The 17,135-nt window shown below is 45.5% G+C and overlaps 1 protein-coding gene and 1 pseudogene across 4 annotated transcripts in view; one reads left to right on the top strand and one right to left on the bottom strand.

Annotated features, from left to right (window-relative positions):
* TESC (tescalcin) overlaps positions 1 to 17,135 on the top strand; it is a 61,936-nt gene that overhangs the window by 12,138 nt on the left and 32,663 nt on the right. For all 4 annotated transcript variants that reach the window (XR_010658821.1, XR_010658820.1, XM_065904190.1 and 1 more), the window contains exon 2: positions 16,838 to 16,907. Coding sequence is in view for 2 of the 4 variants with exons in the window: in XM_065904190.1 (XP_065760262.1) it covers positions 16,838 to 16,907 (70 nt within the window). In the remaining 2 variants the exon portion in view is untranslated. The remainder of the gene's footprint in view (positions 1 to 16,837; positions 16,908 to 17,135) is intronic.
* Positions 13,101 to 13,893, bottom strand: LOC136145837 (voltage-dependent anion-selective channel protein 3 pseudogene; annotated as a pseudogene).

Raw genomic sequence — 17,135 nt, 5'->3', positions numbered from 1 at the left:
TAACTTCCTTCTCCAGGCCACGTGCTCCCAGGTGCATTTTTTTTTTTCTTTTAAATTCCCAGCAGCGAGGTGTGGTCTGTAACACACCTAGCACGTGGCTTCCGAGTGGCCGGCAGGTGGAGGACAGAAGCAGGGCATCTCACACCACGAAGCCTCTTTTGTGTGCCAGGCGTGTGAGGGTGGGTCCCTTCCAGGCTGTGAAGGCCGGCCCCTCATTCTCCCTCCCCAGGCCTTAGCTTAGTCATTGCTTTGGCTGTAGCCCCAGGCGGCTCACAGCATGTTCCTTCTTCCCTGGGAGCCTGGAGGCAGCTGAAGAGCTGAGTAGGTACTGCAAGATGATTGCTTTGGGGGCATAATAATAACAATCGTGGCAACTCCAGGGTCTCATGCTCCTCCTACCAGATCCAGTGCTGAGTGTGTAATATAATTTCTTTTTCAATTGGGGCAAAATTCATGTAACATGAAATTTATCATCTTAACCATTTAATTTTATTTATATTATTTCTTTTTGGTCGTGCCCTGTGGCATGTGGGATCTTAGTTCCCCTATCAGGGATCAAACCTGTACCCCTTGCAGTGGGAGCATGGAGTCTTAACCTCTAGAGTGCCAGGGAATTCTCTTAAACTATTTTAAAAAAATTTTAAATTTTGTGTTTGTTTATTTATTTTGGCTGCACCATGCAGCTTGCAGGCTCTTAGTTGCCCAACCAGGGATTGAACCCAGGTCCTCAGAGTAGAAGCACAAAGTCCCAACCACTGGACCGCTGGGGAATTCCTCCATCTTAACCATTTTAAAGCATACAATTCAGTGGCGTTAAGTCCTTTCACATGTGCTGCCACCACCTCTATATTTCCCAACCATCTTTGTCACCCCCAAAAGAAACTTCATGCCCATCAGCAGACACTCTCATCTCCCATCTAACTGGCAGCCCCTGGCAACCACTAACCTACTTTCTGTCTCTATGGGTCTGCTTGCTTTGGGTGATTCATGTAAAAGGGAGGGTGCAGTAGTGGCCTTGCGTGTCTGGCTTCTCTCACTTAACGTCATGTTTTCAAGGTTCATTCAGGCTGTAGCAAGTGTCAGTACTTCATTGGTCTTGTGGTGGAGTAATATGCCATCAGGTGGAGATGCCTCATTTTGCTCATCCATCTACCGGTGGATGGATGTTGGGATTCCCACGTTCTGACGATTATGCATATTGTGTATAGGGTTTGATTGTTTTTCATGGTATGAACAGCCTCCTGTGGGCGGTGCTATTATTATCTTCATACGGAGGAGGAAGTTACAGTCTCGGGAGGCGGTTTCCTAGGACGTGAAGCTGGGGTGGAACCGGCAGCTCTTGGCAGCAATGGGTTTAGCTCCCCTTTCTGTCTGGTCGGGCACACCTCTGTGTTTTAGGACTTCGGCTGATGCCAGGGGTTGAGTCCTGGTCAGTCTGTCAGGATTCAGCAGGCCCTGGGAGGCACCAAGACCTTCCCGGTGATGCCACTTGGCATCCTGGCACCTGCATCCAGGCTGACACTGCTGGGGGGACCTGAAGGAGGCAGGGTGGCTCAAGGGTGCCCCCCGCAAAAGCAGCCAGCATGCTCTCGGTCACCCCTACTTCTCCCAGCTGTGTCTTGAGCTACCTTCCCTGCCAGGAGCACCACACCTGCGGGCCTTTCAGCAGGTACCCAGCTCCATCATCTGCATCACCTTCCATTCTGTTGCCAGTTGCCTGGGCTCTTGTTTTGTGGCTTAGCATCCTCCGGAAACTCAGGGTGAAGTCTGAATGCCGTAGTCTGTTGTGTGTGCCCGTCCCCCATCCCGCGCACCTCTGTTCTTAGTCTGTCTTCTGCCCATGCTCAAGGGCTTGGGGCTCCTTGAGTTCCTCCCTTCTGCCTCCACCAGCCCCGCCTCCCCCACCGGGCCCTCTGCCTCTGGGATCCCAATGGCATCACCTCCCAGCCCATCCCCGTGGACTAGCAGCCCCACTCCAGCCCTGATGCTCCTTGGCCAGCAGCCGCCCCATCAGGGTCCTGATCGCAGCGAGGTGAGGGCTCTGCCTTCTGTGTCGGTGTCTCTCAGTGAGCGGCGGGGGCACCCATCAGGGGATGAAGCAGACAGAGCTGTACCCCGGGGGCGTCTGTCAGGCCCCCACCCCCCTGAGACCAGCACAGGTTCTGGAAGGAAGGAGCAAGTGGTATTTTGTACGCCTGCCACCAGGCTCGAATGGTCCTGACCACCCATAGTGGACGCGGGTGAATGCGGACTTCCCACCTCCTCCCGAGTCATGTAGGGGAGGCCGGACCCTGCAGGGGATTTGGGGCTGCCGTCTCTCTCCTAGTCTTCTCCTTCCCTCCTTCCTGAGTGTTGTCTCTGACCTCCTGGTCTGTGCGATTCTCCTTCCCTCGGTGAGCACAACCCCTCCTAGCATAGCAGAGAGGCAGGCTGAGTGGCGGGGCCAGGGCCAGGCAGAGACCCCATGTCTATTAGCAGCCACTCCTCTCTGCTCCCCATCCCCTGCCCCTGGCAAGCACTCATCCAGTCTGTGTCTGTCGATTTGCCTGCTCTGGCCTTTTCATATAAACAGAATCACACCTGTGGGCTTTTGTGTCTGGTTCCTTTCCTTCAGCAGGATGTGTTCAGGGTTTGTCCACGTCGTAGCTGGTGTCAGTGCTTCGTCCTTTTTTATGTCCGAATAATAGTCCACTATATGTGCTCTGTATGGATAGAGCACACATTTATTAAATGAATTTTAATCAAATATTCTCTGTTTCCTTAAATATGTAAGTTTTTTGTTTTTTTTTTAGTAAACAAGCAAACTGATTAATGGGAGGAAAGAAAAGATTTGTGTTCCCGGCCTTTTTCCTCCTTCAGTTTATTGAGATATAGTTGATATACAGCACTGTATAAGTTTAAGGTGTACAGCATAAAGATTTGGTTTATATATATCTTGAAGTGATTATCATAATAAGCTTAGTGAACAGCCATCATTTCTATAGATTCAATTAAAGAAGAAACAAAAAATTTTTCTTGTGATGAGAACTCTTAGGATTTGCTCTTAGGATAACTTTCATGTATAACGTACAGTGGTGTTAATTATATTTATCATGTACTATCATCCCTCGTACTTACTTTTAATTTTTATATTAGAGTATGGTTGGTTTACAATGTTGCAGTAGTTTCAGGCATACAGCAGCGTGACTCAGTTATCCGTATACATATATACATTCTTTTTCAGATTCTTTTCCCATGTAGGTTATTATAGAATATCGAGTAGTTCCCTATGCTATACACTGGGTATAGAACCTATATAGTAGGTCCTTGATGATTATTTTATATATAATGGTGTGTATATCTTCGTCCCTAGCTCCTAATTTATCCCTCCCCTCCACCTTTCCGTTTTGGTAACCATATCTTTGTTTTCAATATCTGCAAGTCTGTTTGTTTTGTAAATAAGTGCATTTGTATCATTTTTCTAGGATTCCACATGTAACTGATACCTATGGTATTTGTCTTTCTCTTTCTGATTTCACTTAGTATGAAGGTGCATCCTTGTTGCTGTAAATGGCATTATTTCATTCTTTTTTATGACTGATGAATATTCCATTATATGTACCACACCTTTTTTATCCATTCCTCTGGCAATGGACATTTAGGTTGCTTCCATGTCTAGGCTGTTGTAAATAGTGCTGCAATGAACATTGGAGTGTATATGTTTGGTTTTCTTCAGAGATATGCCCAGGGGTGGCCTTGCTGGATCACATGGTAGTTCTGTTTTTAGATTTTTAAGGAACCCCGTACTGGTCTCCATAGTAGCTGTGCCAACTTACATTCCCACCAGCACTGTGGGTGGGTTCCCTTTTCCCCACACCCTCTCCAGCATTTATTGTTTGTAGACTTTCTGATGATGGCCATTCTGACTGGTGTGAGGTAATAACCTCGCTGTAGTTTTTATTTGCATTTCTATGATAATTAGCGATGTTGAGCATCTTTTCGTGGGCTTATTTGGCCATCTGTATGTTGTCTGTGCAGAAGTGTCTGTTTAGATCTTCTGCCCACTCTTTAATTGAGTTGTTTGTTGTTTCTTTTTTATATTGAGCTGCATGAGCTATTTTTTTTAATCCACTCACCTGTTGAAGGACATCTGGGTTGTTCCTATGTTTTGGCTGTTGTGCATAGGGCTGCTGTGAGCCTTTGTTTACGGGGTTTTGTGTGGATGTACATTTTCATTTATCCTGGGTACATGCTTAGCAGCAGAATTTCTGGATTCGGTGTAAATCTATGTTTAATTTGAAGAGGAATCACCAGACTGTTTTCCATAGTTGCTGGATCATTTTCCATTCCCATCTGCAATGTCTGAGGGATCCACATTCTCCATAGTATCACCAGTGCTTGATATTCTCTGTTCTGTTTTCATTATAGCCATTGAAGGAAAAAAATTTAAATAAGATTACACAAGTAATCCCTATTAATTGCAGGAAACTTAAAGGACAGATAAGCAAAAATAAGGAGCTAGAGGAGACAAATGTCCTGTCATTCTACCATCTGGAACAATTTACTGATTTGTTGTAGCCTTTTCCTAATTTTTCCTTTGTACACACTTGTATATCAATGTGTTAATGAGATCTTCCATGTAAATAAGATCTTTGTTGCCTGTTGGTTTTACCATATAATGATATTCCATGAACATTTTTCTGTGTCCCACAATATTAAAAAAATTTCCAGCATTTATTTAACCAGTTTTCTGTGGCCCAGCATTTACCCAATTTTTTTTTTACTGTTTGGAGTAGGCAATGGTGATTACTCTTATGTATTTATCTTTGTGTATTTGTCTCTATTCTTTAGGATTCATTCCTAGGGATAAGTTGCTGGTTCAGAGCGCATATGCCAGGCACTGTTCAGCACAAATATCATGTGAGGTAGAATAATTCTAAATTTTCATTGAGCTATAGATGGAACATAATTCTAGATTTTCTAGTAACCACATTAAAAACTAATGAAACAAGTGAAGTTAATTTTAATAATGTATTTAATCTAACTAAAATATTTCAAATATAACTAATAGAAAAGTTGTTAAGACAATTGCCACATGTTTTGTAATAAGTCTTTGAAAGCTGGTATGTTTTTTCACACATTAGCCCATGTTCATAGCCACTTGTGGCTGACAGCTCTGTATTGGGCCGTGCAGATGTATACTTTGCAATTTAAGCTTTTGATACAAAAGTGACAGGTCACCCCCAAGTCCCCCCGTCCCCCCCAACCCTGCCAGCCCTGGATGAGGCAGATTAAACTCCCACCAGTCCCATGGAAGGGTATGCATTTCCCTCAGGTTGAAATCTAAAACCCCAAATAACCAGGTCCAGATGCCAGGCACCGACGTGTCTCCGCCTCCCGTTCCCATGGCAGCTCTGAGCTCACAGTGGGGCTGGGGGAAGCTGAGAGGGGGCTCAGAGTGAGGAGCAGGGAAACGTCCCTCATGAGAGCCCCTGAGGGAGCCTCAGACAGGGCCTTCCAGGGTGTGACGTGGGCACATGTGTATCGGGGACCCCGTGTAAGAGGGTCAACCTGGGGGGCTGGTACTGAGGGCGCAGGGAGCCTTGTGAAGGACTGAGTTCTTGGCTCTGCAGGTTTGGGTGCCAAAAAGAGGGAACCCGAGCTGGGGAAGTTTTCCTCCTAATTCCTCTGCTCTCAGTGCAGCAGGACGGAAAGGTGTGTGGGTGCACACGTGTGCATGCATTCTGGATGCCATTAGCTGCAAACTCTTCGTTAGAGAAATCTGGTCCACAATGGTTTATAGTTTATACACCGTTTCCTGTCTGTGTGGCCTTGGACAGGTCTCAGTGATCCCATCTCTAGGTTGGGGGAAAAGCTGTGCCTACCTGATAGGACTGATTGAGGCTTATGTGAGCCAAGGCTCGTCAAGAATAGAGTCGGGCGCTGTGCCCAGGACACAGCTTGATGAATGCCTCTTGTTAATTAACAGCTATGGTTGTTGTCATGATGATGCACTAACTTTTTAAAAATTTTTGTTTCTTTATTTTTGTCTGTACTGGGTGCGGGCTTTCTTTAGTTGCGTCGAGCGGGGGCTCCTCTCTGGTTGCTGTGTTGGGGCTTCTCACTGCGGTGGCTTCCCTTGTTGCGGAACGCGGGCTCCAGGCGTGCAGGCTCCAGTAGTCGTGGCACATGGGCTCGGGAGCTGCGGCTCCCAGGCTCTAGAGCCTGGGCTCGGGAGTTGCGGCTCAGGGGCTTAGTTGCCCTTCGGCAGGTGGAACCAGCCCCAACCCGTGTCCCCTGAGTTGGCAGGCAGGTTCACCTGGGACCACCAGGCTCGCTTGGACCACCAGGGACGTCCTAACTTACTTTTCAGTGTCTTTACTGAGCTGTCACTCATCCCTGCATTTCACCCATTTAAAGTGTGCTCAGCTTTTGGTATAATCAAAGGGTTGTGTAACAATCTAATTCTAGAACATTGTCATCCCCCTCCAAAGAAACTCCTTTGCTATTATCAGTGATTCCTTCTCTCCTTCCTCAGCCCCAGGCAACCACTGGTCTACTTTCTGTGTCTGTGGCTCTGCGTCTCGAAGCGTTTTGTGTAAATGGGATTCTGCCAGGCATGGGCTTTGTGATCGGCCCCTCTCACTTAGCACAGTGTCTCCAAGGGAACTCATCTTTCTTGGAGGTGGTTTAGCAGCATGTGTTTGGCTATAATTTCTGATCATTATTTCTCAACAAATCAGTGTATTTTTGAATTTTCTATTGAAATATAGTTGAGTTATAATGTTGTATTAGTTTCAGGTGTACGGCAAAGTGATTTAGTTACATATATTCTCTTTTAGACGCTTTTCCATTATGGGTTATTACAAGCTACTGAGTATAGTTCCCTGTGCTATACAGTAGGACCTTGTTGTTTTCCTGTTTCATATGTAGTGTGTGTTTATGTTAAGCTCCTAATTTATTCTTCCCTCCCCACTTTCCCCTTTGGTTAACCATAAGTTTGTTTTCTATGTCTGTGAGTCTACTTATGCTTTGTAAATTCATTTGTATCGTTTTTTAAGATTTCACACATGAGCAATATCATATGAGAATTTCTTTCTTGGTCTGATTTATTTGATTTAGAGTGATAATCTTTAGGCCCATCCATGTTGCTGCAAATGGCATCCGTGTATTCCATTTTTTTTTTTAATCTGTGGGGACTCTAACTGGCCAGTATAATCTGATCACCCAGGCTTCCCAGGTGGCATAATGCTGAAGAGTCTGCCTGCCGATGCAAGGAACGCAAGAGATGTGGGTTCAATCCCTGTGTTGGGAAGATCTGCTGGAGTGGGAAATGGCAAACCACCCCAGTATTCTTGCCTGGGAAATCTACAGACAGAAGAGCCTGGTGGGCTACAGTCCGTGGGGTCCAAAAGAGTCAGACACAGCTGAGTGACTGAGCACGCACACACACACACAGTCTCATCACCCAGAGGGAGGCAGTGTGGGGTGTCAGTTACAAACAAAACAAGCGAACTAAATCACACACGTTCTGTCAGACACTAAGTTCATATCCTGGGTCTGCCTCTTTTCAAGTGTAGTGACCTTGAGCAAACTCCTGATCCCCTCAGGACCTCCATGTTCTTGTCTGTACAATGGGAATTGTCTGTCAGTCATAGGGTCATGGAAAGGATTCAGTGGTACATGTGTGCCCAGGATGTGTCCTTGCAATGATTGATTCACCATTAACACTATTTGTGAGATCGCTCAGCTGTCCCATATGGGACCTACTTAAATCCTTATATGACTAATAAGTATACATTGTATATTATGAAGATTTGGAAACTATAGATAAGTGGAAGCAAAGCAAACAAGAGTCTTTAATTCCAGTGTTGAGAGATAGTTGCTATTATTATTGTGGGAAAACTTTCATTACTTACATGCATTTATGTTTATTTAGATGTTCCCCCCAATATGGAGTCTTGCTGTCCTTGTAGCAGGTTGTTTTTAGACAACATTATGTTAGAATGTATGTTCCTATTAAATACACAGCTGTCACTTTTAAAGTCAACATCCTTTTTAAAAAAATTTTTTTTTTTTTTGGCTGCACTGCCTGGCATGTGAGACCCTAGTCCCCTGATCGGGGATCGAACCTTCGCCCCCTGCAGTGGAAGTGCAGAGTTTTAATCACTGGACCACCAGGGAACTCTCAGCATCCTTCTTTATTGTCTTAATTGGCTAAACATACCATAAAGTGGGGGCTTCCCGGATGGCTCTGTGGGTAAAGAACTAACCTGCAGTGCAGAAGACAAAGGAGACTCGAGTTCGATCCCTGGGTTGGGAAGATCTACTCCAGTATTCTTGCCTGAAAAAATCCCATGGACAAGAGGAGCCTGGTGGGCCACAGTCCAAAAGGTCTCAAAGAATCTGACACAACTGAGCACGTACACACACACCATAAAATATTTAACTGATCTGCTTTTGGTGGGCACTGAGATTGAGTCCAGTTTTTAAGCTGTTGTGGAGAATACAGGGTGAACACACTTATAAACTCATCTTACTGTACTGTTGAATTTATTCTTTCAGGATAAATCCCCGATATGTAGAATTACTGAGCTTCTCAAATAAATGTCTTGTTGCATGGTCACATATAGAAAAGTGCATCACGCATGAGCATACAGTTCCAAAAACTTTTCACAGCTGTGTAACCTGCTGCTGGATCAAGAATGAAACATTTCCAGCCCCCAGAAACCCTCTCACGCCCCGTTCAAGTTACTACCCCGTCAAGGGCAACTGCTGTCCTAACTTTAAAAAAATTAAAGACTTTGTTATTAGCCATTTTAGGTTAATAGCAAATTAATGGGAAGGTACAGAGATTACATGCACCCCAGCCCCCAGGTTTCCCCGGTGGCTGAGACGGTAAAGAATCCACCTACAGTGTGGGAGACCTGGGTTCAATCCCTTAGTTGGAAAGATCTGGAGAAGGGCATGGCAACCCACACCAGTATTCTTGCCTGGAGAACTGTCATGGACAGAGGAGCCCGGCGGGATACAGTCCATGGGGTTGCAAAGAGTCGGACACGACTGAGCGACTAAGCCCAGCACAGCACCCCCGCCCCCGCCCACATGCACAGCCTCCCCTACCATTAACATCCCCTGCAGCGTGGGGCCTTTATTATAACTGATGGACATACACTGACATACCAGCACCCATGAGTTCATGGTTTATGTTAGCGTTACATTAGGTTCCTTGGTGTCCAGGCTTCCCTGGTGCCTCAGACAGTAAAGAATCTGCCTGCAGTGCAGGAGACCTGAGTTCGATCCCTGGGTCAGGAACATCCCCTGGAGAAGGGAATGGCCATCCATTTCAGTATTCTTGCCAGGAGAATTCCATGGACAGAGGAGCCTGGCGGGCTACAGTCCATGGGATCACAAAGATTCAGACACGACTGGGTGACTAATACTTTTTCACTTCACTTTGGTGTCCTACATCCTTTGAGTTTGGACAAATGTATCATGATCACACAGAGTAGGTTCACTGCTCTGAAAATTCTGTGTGCTTCGTCAGTTCATCTTTCCCCTGGTAAGCATTGATCTTAGTACTGTCTTGGTAAGTTTTGCCTCTTCCAGAAGGTCATATAATTGGAATCATACTGTATGTAGCCTTTCTAGACTGACTTCTAATACTGCAGATGAGCTTTGCCAGGTTTTGTGCTTTATGTAAACGGAGTCATAAAGTATGTACTCTTTTCATACCTGATTTCTGCTTGTTATTATGTTTTGAAAATCACCCTAGTTAATGTCCTACTATGTGTTCATTTTCTGCTGTATACTATTCCATTATTTGAATATACCACCCACTTTGGGCTTCCCAGCTGGCACTAGTGGTAAAGAATGTGCCTGTTCAATCGCTGGGTTGGGAAGATCCCCTGGAGTAGGAGATGACAACCCACTCCAGTATTCTTGCCTGGAAAATCCCATGAACAGAGGAGCCTGATGGGCTATAGTCCATGGGGCCACAAAGAGTCAGACATGACTGAATGACTGAGTCCTGAACACTCACTTTATTTATTCTGCTGCTGTGGGGCATTCAGGTAATTTCCAGTTTGTTGTTGTTGTTCAGTTGCTAAGCTGTATCCAGCTCTTTTCAACCCCTTGGACTGCAGCACGCCAGGCTTCCCTGCCCTTCACTGTCTCCCAGAGTTTGCTTAAACTCGTGTCCATTGAGTCAGTGATGCCATCCAACCATCTCATCCTCTGCTGCCCCCTTCTCCTCCTACCTTCAGTCTTTCCCAGCATCAGGGTCTCTTCCAGTGAGTTGACTCTTCACATCAGATACCCACCAAAATATTAAGAGCATCAGTATTCAGCATCAGTCCTTCCAAGAATATTCAGGGTTGATTTCCTTTAGGGTTGACTGGTTTGATCTCCTTGTAGTCTAAGGGACTCTCTAGAGTTTTGTCCAGCACCACAATTCGAAGGCATCAATTCTTCAGCTCTCAACCTTCTTTATGGTCCACCTGTCACATCTATACATGAATACTAGAAAAACCACAGCTTTGACTATACAGACCTTTGTTGGCAAAGTGATGTCTCTGCTTTTTAGTACACTAAGTTTGTCATAGCTTTTCTTTCAAGGAGCAAGTGTCTTTTAATTTCATGGCTGTAGTCTTCTGTTAGTATGTGCTAAGTTGCTTCAACTCTTTGCAACCCTATGGACAGTAGCCTGTGAGGCTACTCTGTCCATGGGATTTCCCAGGCAAGAATACTGGAGTGGGTTGCCATTTCCTCCTCCAGGGGATCTTCCCGATTCAGGGATCGAACCCACATCACTTACATCTCCTGCATTAATAGGCAGGTTTTTTACCACTAGCACCACATGGCTGCAGCCCGGGGCTCTTCAAATCATACTGCCATGAAATCCTTCTACGTATCCTCTGATCGAGTGCAAGTATGATTTTTTTTTTTTAATTTGGCTACACTGGGTCTTAGTTGTGGCATGTGGGATCTAGTTTCCTGACCAGGGATGAAACCTGAGTGCATGCATTGCAAGCACAGAAATACATATTTGGGACCACCAGGGAAGTCCCAGCAAATATGCATTTCTGTTGGGTGCACGGGCCAGACCACGGAATATGTGAATGTCTGTGCTAACATACATGTGATATAAATGGCTGTATTTTCCCCCAGAAAAGTAGTGACTCTCTGCAGGGCTTACCTAACCTTTCTGAGCATCAGTTTCTACATCTGTACTATGGGATGCAGCCCCCTCCCACGGTTTCCTGAGAACAGATGAGCTAATGCTTGGAGATATGTCCCACTCCCCCAGCACATGGCAGGCCTTCAGGATGACTTGGTCATTGTAGTGATACTTTCTAGCCAACTACAGCTTCTCAAGAAGCTTGAGAATGCTGAGTTGTAGATTCTTGAAGAGATGACAGCTCAAGCCTGAGGCCAAAAAGAAAAAAAGAACATGATGTAATGTGACCACTTGGCCCCAAATATTAGCTGCCTTGAGCAGGAAGAGAAAAGGTGCTTGAGGGATGAGAGATGTCGAGAGGATGGTGGGAGGAGCGAGCCCTGCCCAGGCCAGCGGCTGTTTCAGAAATTTTTGCCTGAACTGTACACAGTCCCCCAGGCTCCTCTGGTGGCTCAGTGGTAAAGAATCCAGCTGCCAATGCAGGAGACACGGGTTTGATCCCTGGGTCAGGAAGGTCCCCTGGACGAGGAAGTGGCAACCCACTCCAGTATTCTTGCTTAGGAAATCCCATGGAGAGGAGCCTGGCGAGCTGCAGTCCATGAAGTCTCAGGGTCGGGCACAATTTAGCGACTGAACACATACATACTCCCCAGACACCAGACTTGAGGGCCTCGAACACCTGGATGTTCTGGGAAAAGAGGCAGTGTTGCGTAGCGGTTAAAGGTGGGGGTCTTTGAAGTTGGGGAGACTTGGGGTTGGATCCCAACTCTGCCAATCACAGTTGTGTAAGCACAGCACCCTCCAAGCTGCACTTTTCAAAGGATGTAACAGGAGAAAAGTTATCTGTTCACAGGGTGTTTGAGGAGGAAGTGAGAAGGTACACAGAAGAGTCTAATATTGTGCATTTCACAAAACAAGCATGTGGGTGGAAACCCTCTAAATCCTGGGACCCAGCAGGTCTAGTCTTAGCTGTGGAAGAAAACAGGGCCCACCCACTAAAAATGGTAATTAAAAAAAAGCAAACCTGTATGTGGGTTTTCTGAAAAAATTGGGGATGGGGAGAGGAGGAATTGGATGAAGACAATTCACTTGGTAAAGAATCTGCCTGTAATACAGGAGACCCGGGTTTGATCCCTGGGTTGGGAAGAACCCCCGGAGAAGGGAATGGCAAACCACTGCAGTATTCTCCTCTGGAGAATTCCATGGACAGAGGAGCCTGGCGGGCTACAGTCCATGGGATCACAAAGAATCAGACATATAGACACCTGTGTGTTCTTTAGGGGCTTGTCAGGTGACACTGGTGGTAAAGAACTTGCCTGCTAATGTAGGAGATGTAAGAGATGTGGGCTTGATCCCTGGGGCGGGAACATCCCCTGAAGGCAGAAATGGCAACCTACTCCAGTATTCTTGCCTGGAGAATCCCATGGACAGAGGAGCCTGACAGGCTACAGTCCATAGGGTCGCAAAGAGTCAGACATGACTGAAGCGACTTAGCTTCAAAAAGTACAGTCTTCCATTTATTTATTTATGTTCCAGATGTGATGGGTTTATTTTATTCTCATGCAAAACCAAAGATTCCACTACTGCACAGAGACCAGTATGTTAGAAGGTCATGAAAAAGTGGTGTGGGACATGCAGGACATGATGGACAACCAGAGGGTCAGGTCATCTCCTTTGTACATGGCTACGCTGTCCTGAGGAACGCGTTGAAGATAACACTGCGGAACTGACAGGTGGCGTGAACGTGGAACCTCTGGGCATGCCTTCAAACACGCCTCCCCTTAGGATGGGCTCAGAACCTAGGCTTCAGTGTGGGGAGGGCCAGAATTCTTTGGAAGAATAAAAAGTTCATGCTTTTGAAATTTCACAGAAGAATTTTAAGGCCCAAACACATTTCTCTTCACCTCCAGGGACAAAGCTGATGCTTTACTCCCAAACCACATTAAGCTTCCAGTTCCAATCCCAGCCCGACTTTGTGCCCTCCTGGATTGACGTTCTTTCCATCAATTAGAGCTGACAGGGTCAGTTTCCCTCCAGGTTGAAGGGTCTGAGTGTAACCCAGTCAGGCTGGTATTATTTACTCTAGCAGAGAGAGAGGTTCTAGAGTCCAGCATGTACTCAGCAGAGATGCCAAAGTGAATGTTGTTCCTCTCACCCATCCATGTGACATTTATTAACATTTCAGTCTTGTTGCTCACCTTCTGGTAGATGGACCCTCCAAATTCGTGCTGTCGTTCACGTGAGCGTGCAGCTGGAAGTCTGCGGCCTTGTAACCCAAGGCCAAATTATTCTGTGACAGTTTGGAATCAGCTGTGTCAGAGCTCATCTGATAGCAAGTCAACCTTCAAAGGCTAGCACAGCCCAGCCATAGATGGTTGGTCCAGAAAAATCTATATCAACATGACTGCCAAATGAGACAATCCCATTTATAGGAGGCCTTCAGTTTCCCACTTTTCTTTCCTGTGTTCGGTACAAATATGGTATTAAGAGTCAGTGTCAGTCCTTCAGCCAACTTACTCTCCCAGGCGATTTCTGTCCCAGGAGTACTGTCTGTGTTTCACTCTTGGGTGAAGGTCAGTCCTTAGTTACCAACCTTGTATTTGCCTCTAGGTTGCCTGACACTTTCCCTGTATCCGTGTAAGCATTAGCAGAAGTAGAAAATTCCACTCCACTATGTGACTTGGTTCCCAGATCTATTTTGACCATGCCAAATCCATATCCTTTGTTGAAGACATCTTTAGCAGCCTCTCCTAGGTCACAGTAAGTCAGTTACCCCATCTCTGACTGGAGGGCCTATCCGCTCTGCCCGGGGCACCACTGAAGGTCTTCCAATCCGAGAATGTAGTATACCTTTCCATCTGTTTGTGGCATCTTCGATTGCTTTCAGCAGTGTCTTGTAGTTTTTCAGATTACAGTTCTTCTGCCCCCTTAGGTAGGTTTATTCCTAGGTATTCTTTCTGGTACAGTGGGATTATTTCCTGAATTTCTCTTTCTGCCCTTACATTGTTAGTGTATAGGAATGCAAATGATTTCTGTGTAACTAATTTTGTATCCTGCAGTTTTACCAAATTCATTGAGCTTTAGCAGTTTTCTGGTAGCATCTTTAGGATTTTCTATGTATAGTATCATGTCATCTGCAAGCAGTGACAGTTTTACTTCTTTTTCCAATTTGTGTTCCTTTTGTTTCTTTTTCTTCTCTGATTGCTATAGCTAGGACTTCCAAAACTGTGTTGAATTTAAGTGGCAACAGTGGACATCCTTGTCTTGTTCCTGATGTTAGAGGGAATACTTTCAGCTTTTCATCATGGAGAATGATGTTAGCTCTGGGTTTGTCATATATGGGCTTTTTAATGTTGGGGTAAGTCCCCTCTATGCCCACTTTCAGGAGAATATTTTATCGTAAATGGGTGTTGAATTTTGTCAAAAGCTTTTTCTGCATCTATTGAGGTGATTATATGGTTTTTATTCTTCAGTTTGTTAATGTGGTATATCACCAATTGATTTGAGGATATTGAAGAATCCTTGCATCCCCGGGGTAAATCCCACTTGATTATGGTGTGTGTTCCTTTTAATGTATTGTTGGATTTGATTTGCTAGTATTTTGTTGAGAATTTTTTTTTAATATTTATATACTTATTTACTGGCCCTGGTGGTTCTTCATTGCTGCACACAGACTTTCTCTTGTTGCATCAAGCGGGGGTCACTCTTCATTGGTATGGGGACTTCACATCGTTGCAGAGCACAGGCTCTAGGCACGCCGGCTTCAGTAGTCGCAGTGCGTGTGCTCAATAGTTGCAGCTTCCGGGCTCGAGAGAGCAGGCTCAGTAGTTGTGGCACGTGGGCTTAACTGCTCCAAGGCATGTGGGATCTTCCAGGACCAGGGATCGAACTGATAGCCTTTGTGTTACAAGGCAGGTTCTTAACCACTGGACCACAGGGAAGCCCTGTTGAGGATTTTTACATTTATGTTCATCAGTGATGCTGACCTATAATTTTCTTTTTTTGTGTGGTGTATTTGTCTGATTTTGGTATCGGGGTGATGGTGGCCTTGTAGAATGAGCTTGGGAGTGTTCCTTCCTCTGCAATTTTTTGGAAGGGTTTCAAAAGTATAGGTGGTAACTCTTCTCTAAACATTTGATAAAATTTGCCTGTGAAGCCATCTAGTATTGGACTTTTGTTTGTTGGAAGATTTTAAATCACAGTTTCAATTTCAGCACTTGTGATTTGTCTGTTCATATTTTCTATTTCTCCACGGTTCAGTCTTGGAAGGTTAAACCTTTCTAAGAATTTGTCCAGGAGAGTTCTTTGGCATTCCAGTGGTTAAGACTCCACGCTTCCACAGCAGTGTGCAGGTTCAGTCCCTGGTCAGAGAACTAAGATCCCACATGCCATTCGGGGCCACACAGTCGAAACAAAACCCATAAATAAATAATCTTTTTTTTTTTTTTTTTAAAGAATTTGTTTCTTCTAGGTTGTCTGTTTTATTGACTTAGAGTTGTTAGAGTAATCTTTTATGATGCTTTGTATTTCTGTGATGTCCGTTGTAACTTCTCATTTTTTATTTTATTTGAGGCCTCTCCCTTTTTTTCTTGATGAGTCTGGCTAAAGGTGTGTCAATTTTCTTTATCTTTGCAAAGAACCAGCTTTGAGTTTCATTGATCTTTTCTTTTGTTTTCTTGGTTTGAAACAGAGGTTTTGTTTATTGCTGCTCTGATCCTTATGATTTCTTCTACTAACTTGGGTTTTGTCTGTTCTTTCTCTGGTTGCTCCAGGCGTAAGGTTAGGGTGTTTATTTGAGGTTTTTCCTGTCTCCTTAGGTACCATTGTATTGCTATAAACTTCTTTCTTAGAATTGCTTTTGCTCCATCCCATAGGTTTTGGATCATTGTGTTTTCATGGTCATCTATCTCTAGGTGTTTTTTAATTTTGTCTTTGATTCCTTTGGTGATTTATTTAATTTTGCATATGAGATGGATATTCACTAAACTTAAACGTGGTCACTGTTTCACTCATTGTGTGAGTCAATTCATAATGCAGTACACCTTAAACGTCTACAGTGCTGGGCTGTACATCAATTATATCTCAAACCGGAAGGGAAAAAATGAAACAGTTGAGGTTATGTAAATACCTCGCCCACAGCAGCAATGATCAAAAGTCTGTTTCTTTTCCTTCCACTTCCCTGGCTTTCACCAGATTCTCTGTACTCTTCTGACTACAGGTCTCCCCCGAATCACTTCCGGCATCAGCCTGAACCATCTCGCCCTCCCCTCCTCCTCTGTTTCTTAATACGTGACACACGAAGCCCCTTTCTTATGGGGGAAGACACCCATCTTCAGGAGTGGGAGGGGAGAAAGCCAGACAAGCCGATACGATCTCTTTTAACGAGCTGAGGAAGGAGAAGGTGACCTGGTTCACGTTCGTCCTGTTCGCCAGGAGCTGTTATTAGTAGTAATTGTCCTGTTGCTGAGGGGGTCAGAGCCAGTAACCCCAGAGCGGTGTTACTGGGAGGAATGGCAGACCCTGTCTGCTCCTGCATCCCGCACTCAGTTTTGCCTTGGTGGGGCATGGCCCGAGAGTGAGCCCAACAGGTGGGTGGGGATGAGGGTGCAGCCTGCCTCCGGCAGCTCTGAGTTCAGAGGTCAGTGATGCCTTTTCTTTCCTTTTTTTTCCCCCCCACAGTCTCATCAGACCAGATCGAGCAGCTCCACCGGAGGTTTAAGCAGCTGAGCGGAGACCAGCCCACCATCCGGTAAGACTGGCAGCTGGGTGTAGGCGTCGGGTGGGGCCGTGGTCCTTGGGGAGGTCCCACTCCATATATCTCTTCCCCTGAGTGCTAGCTGGCTCTGCCGACGCCCCTGGGTGGCCCCATTTCCTGAGACAAACTTGTAGATCCTCAGTGCTTTGGGTCCCTTCTAGACAAGCTGTCCTCAACTCGGCGGGAAGGAACCCCACCTGGTTCTAACTGGGGTCAGAAGAT

This window comes from Muntiacus reevesi, chromosome 13 (assembly GCF_963930625.1).
Source record: "Muntiacus reevesi chromosome 13, mMunRee1.1, whole genome shotgun sequence".
Classification (NCBI taxonomy): domain Eukaryota; kingdom Metazoa; phylum Chordata; class Mammalia; order Artiodactyla; family Cervidae; genus Muntiacus; species Muntiacus reevesi.
Note: the sequence above shows the minus strand (reverse complement) of the source record. Positions and strands in the feature narration are given on the sequence as shown.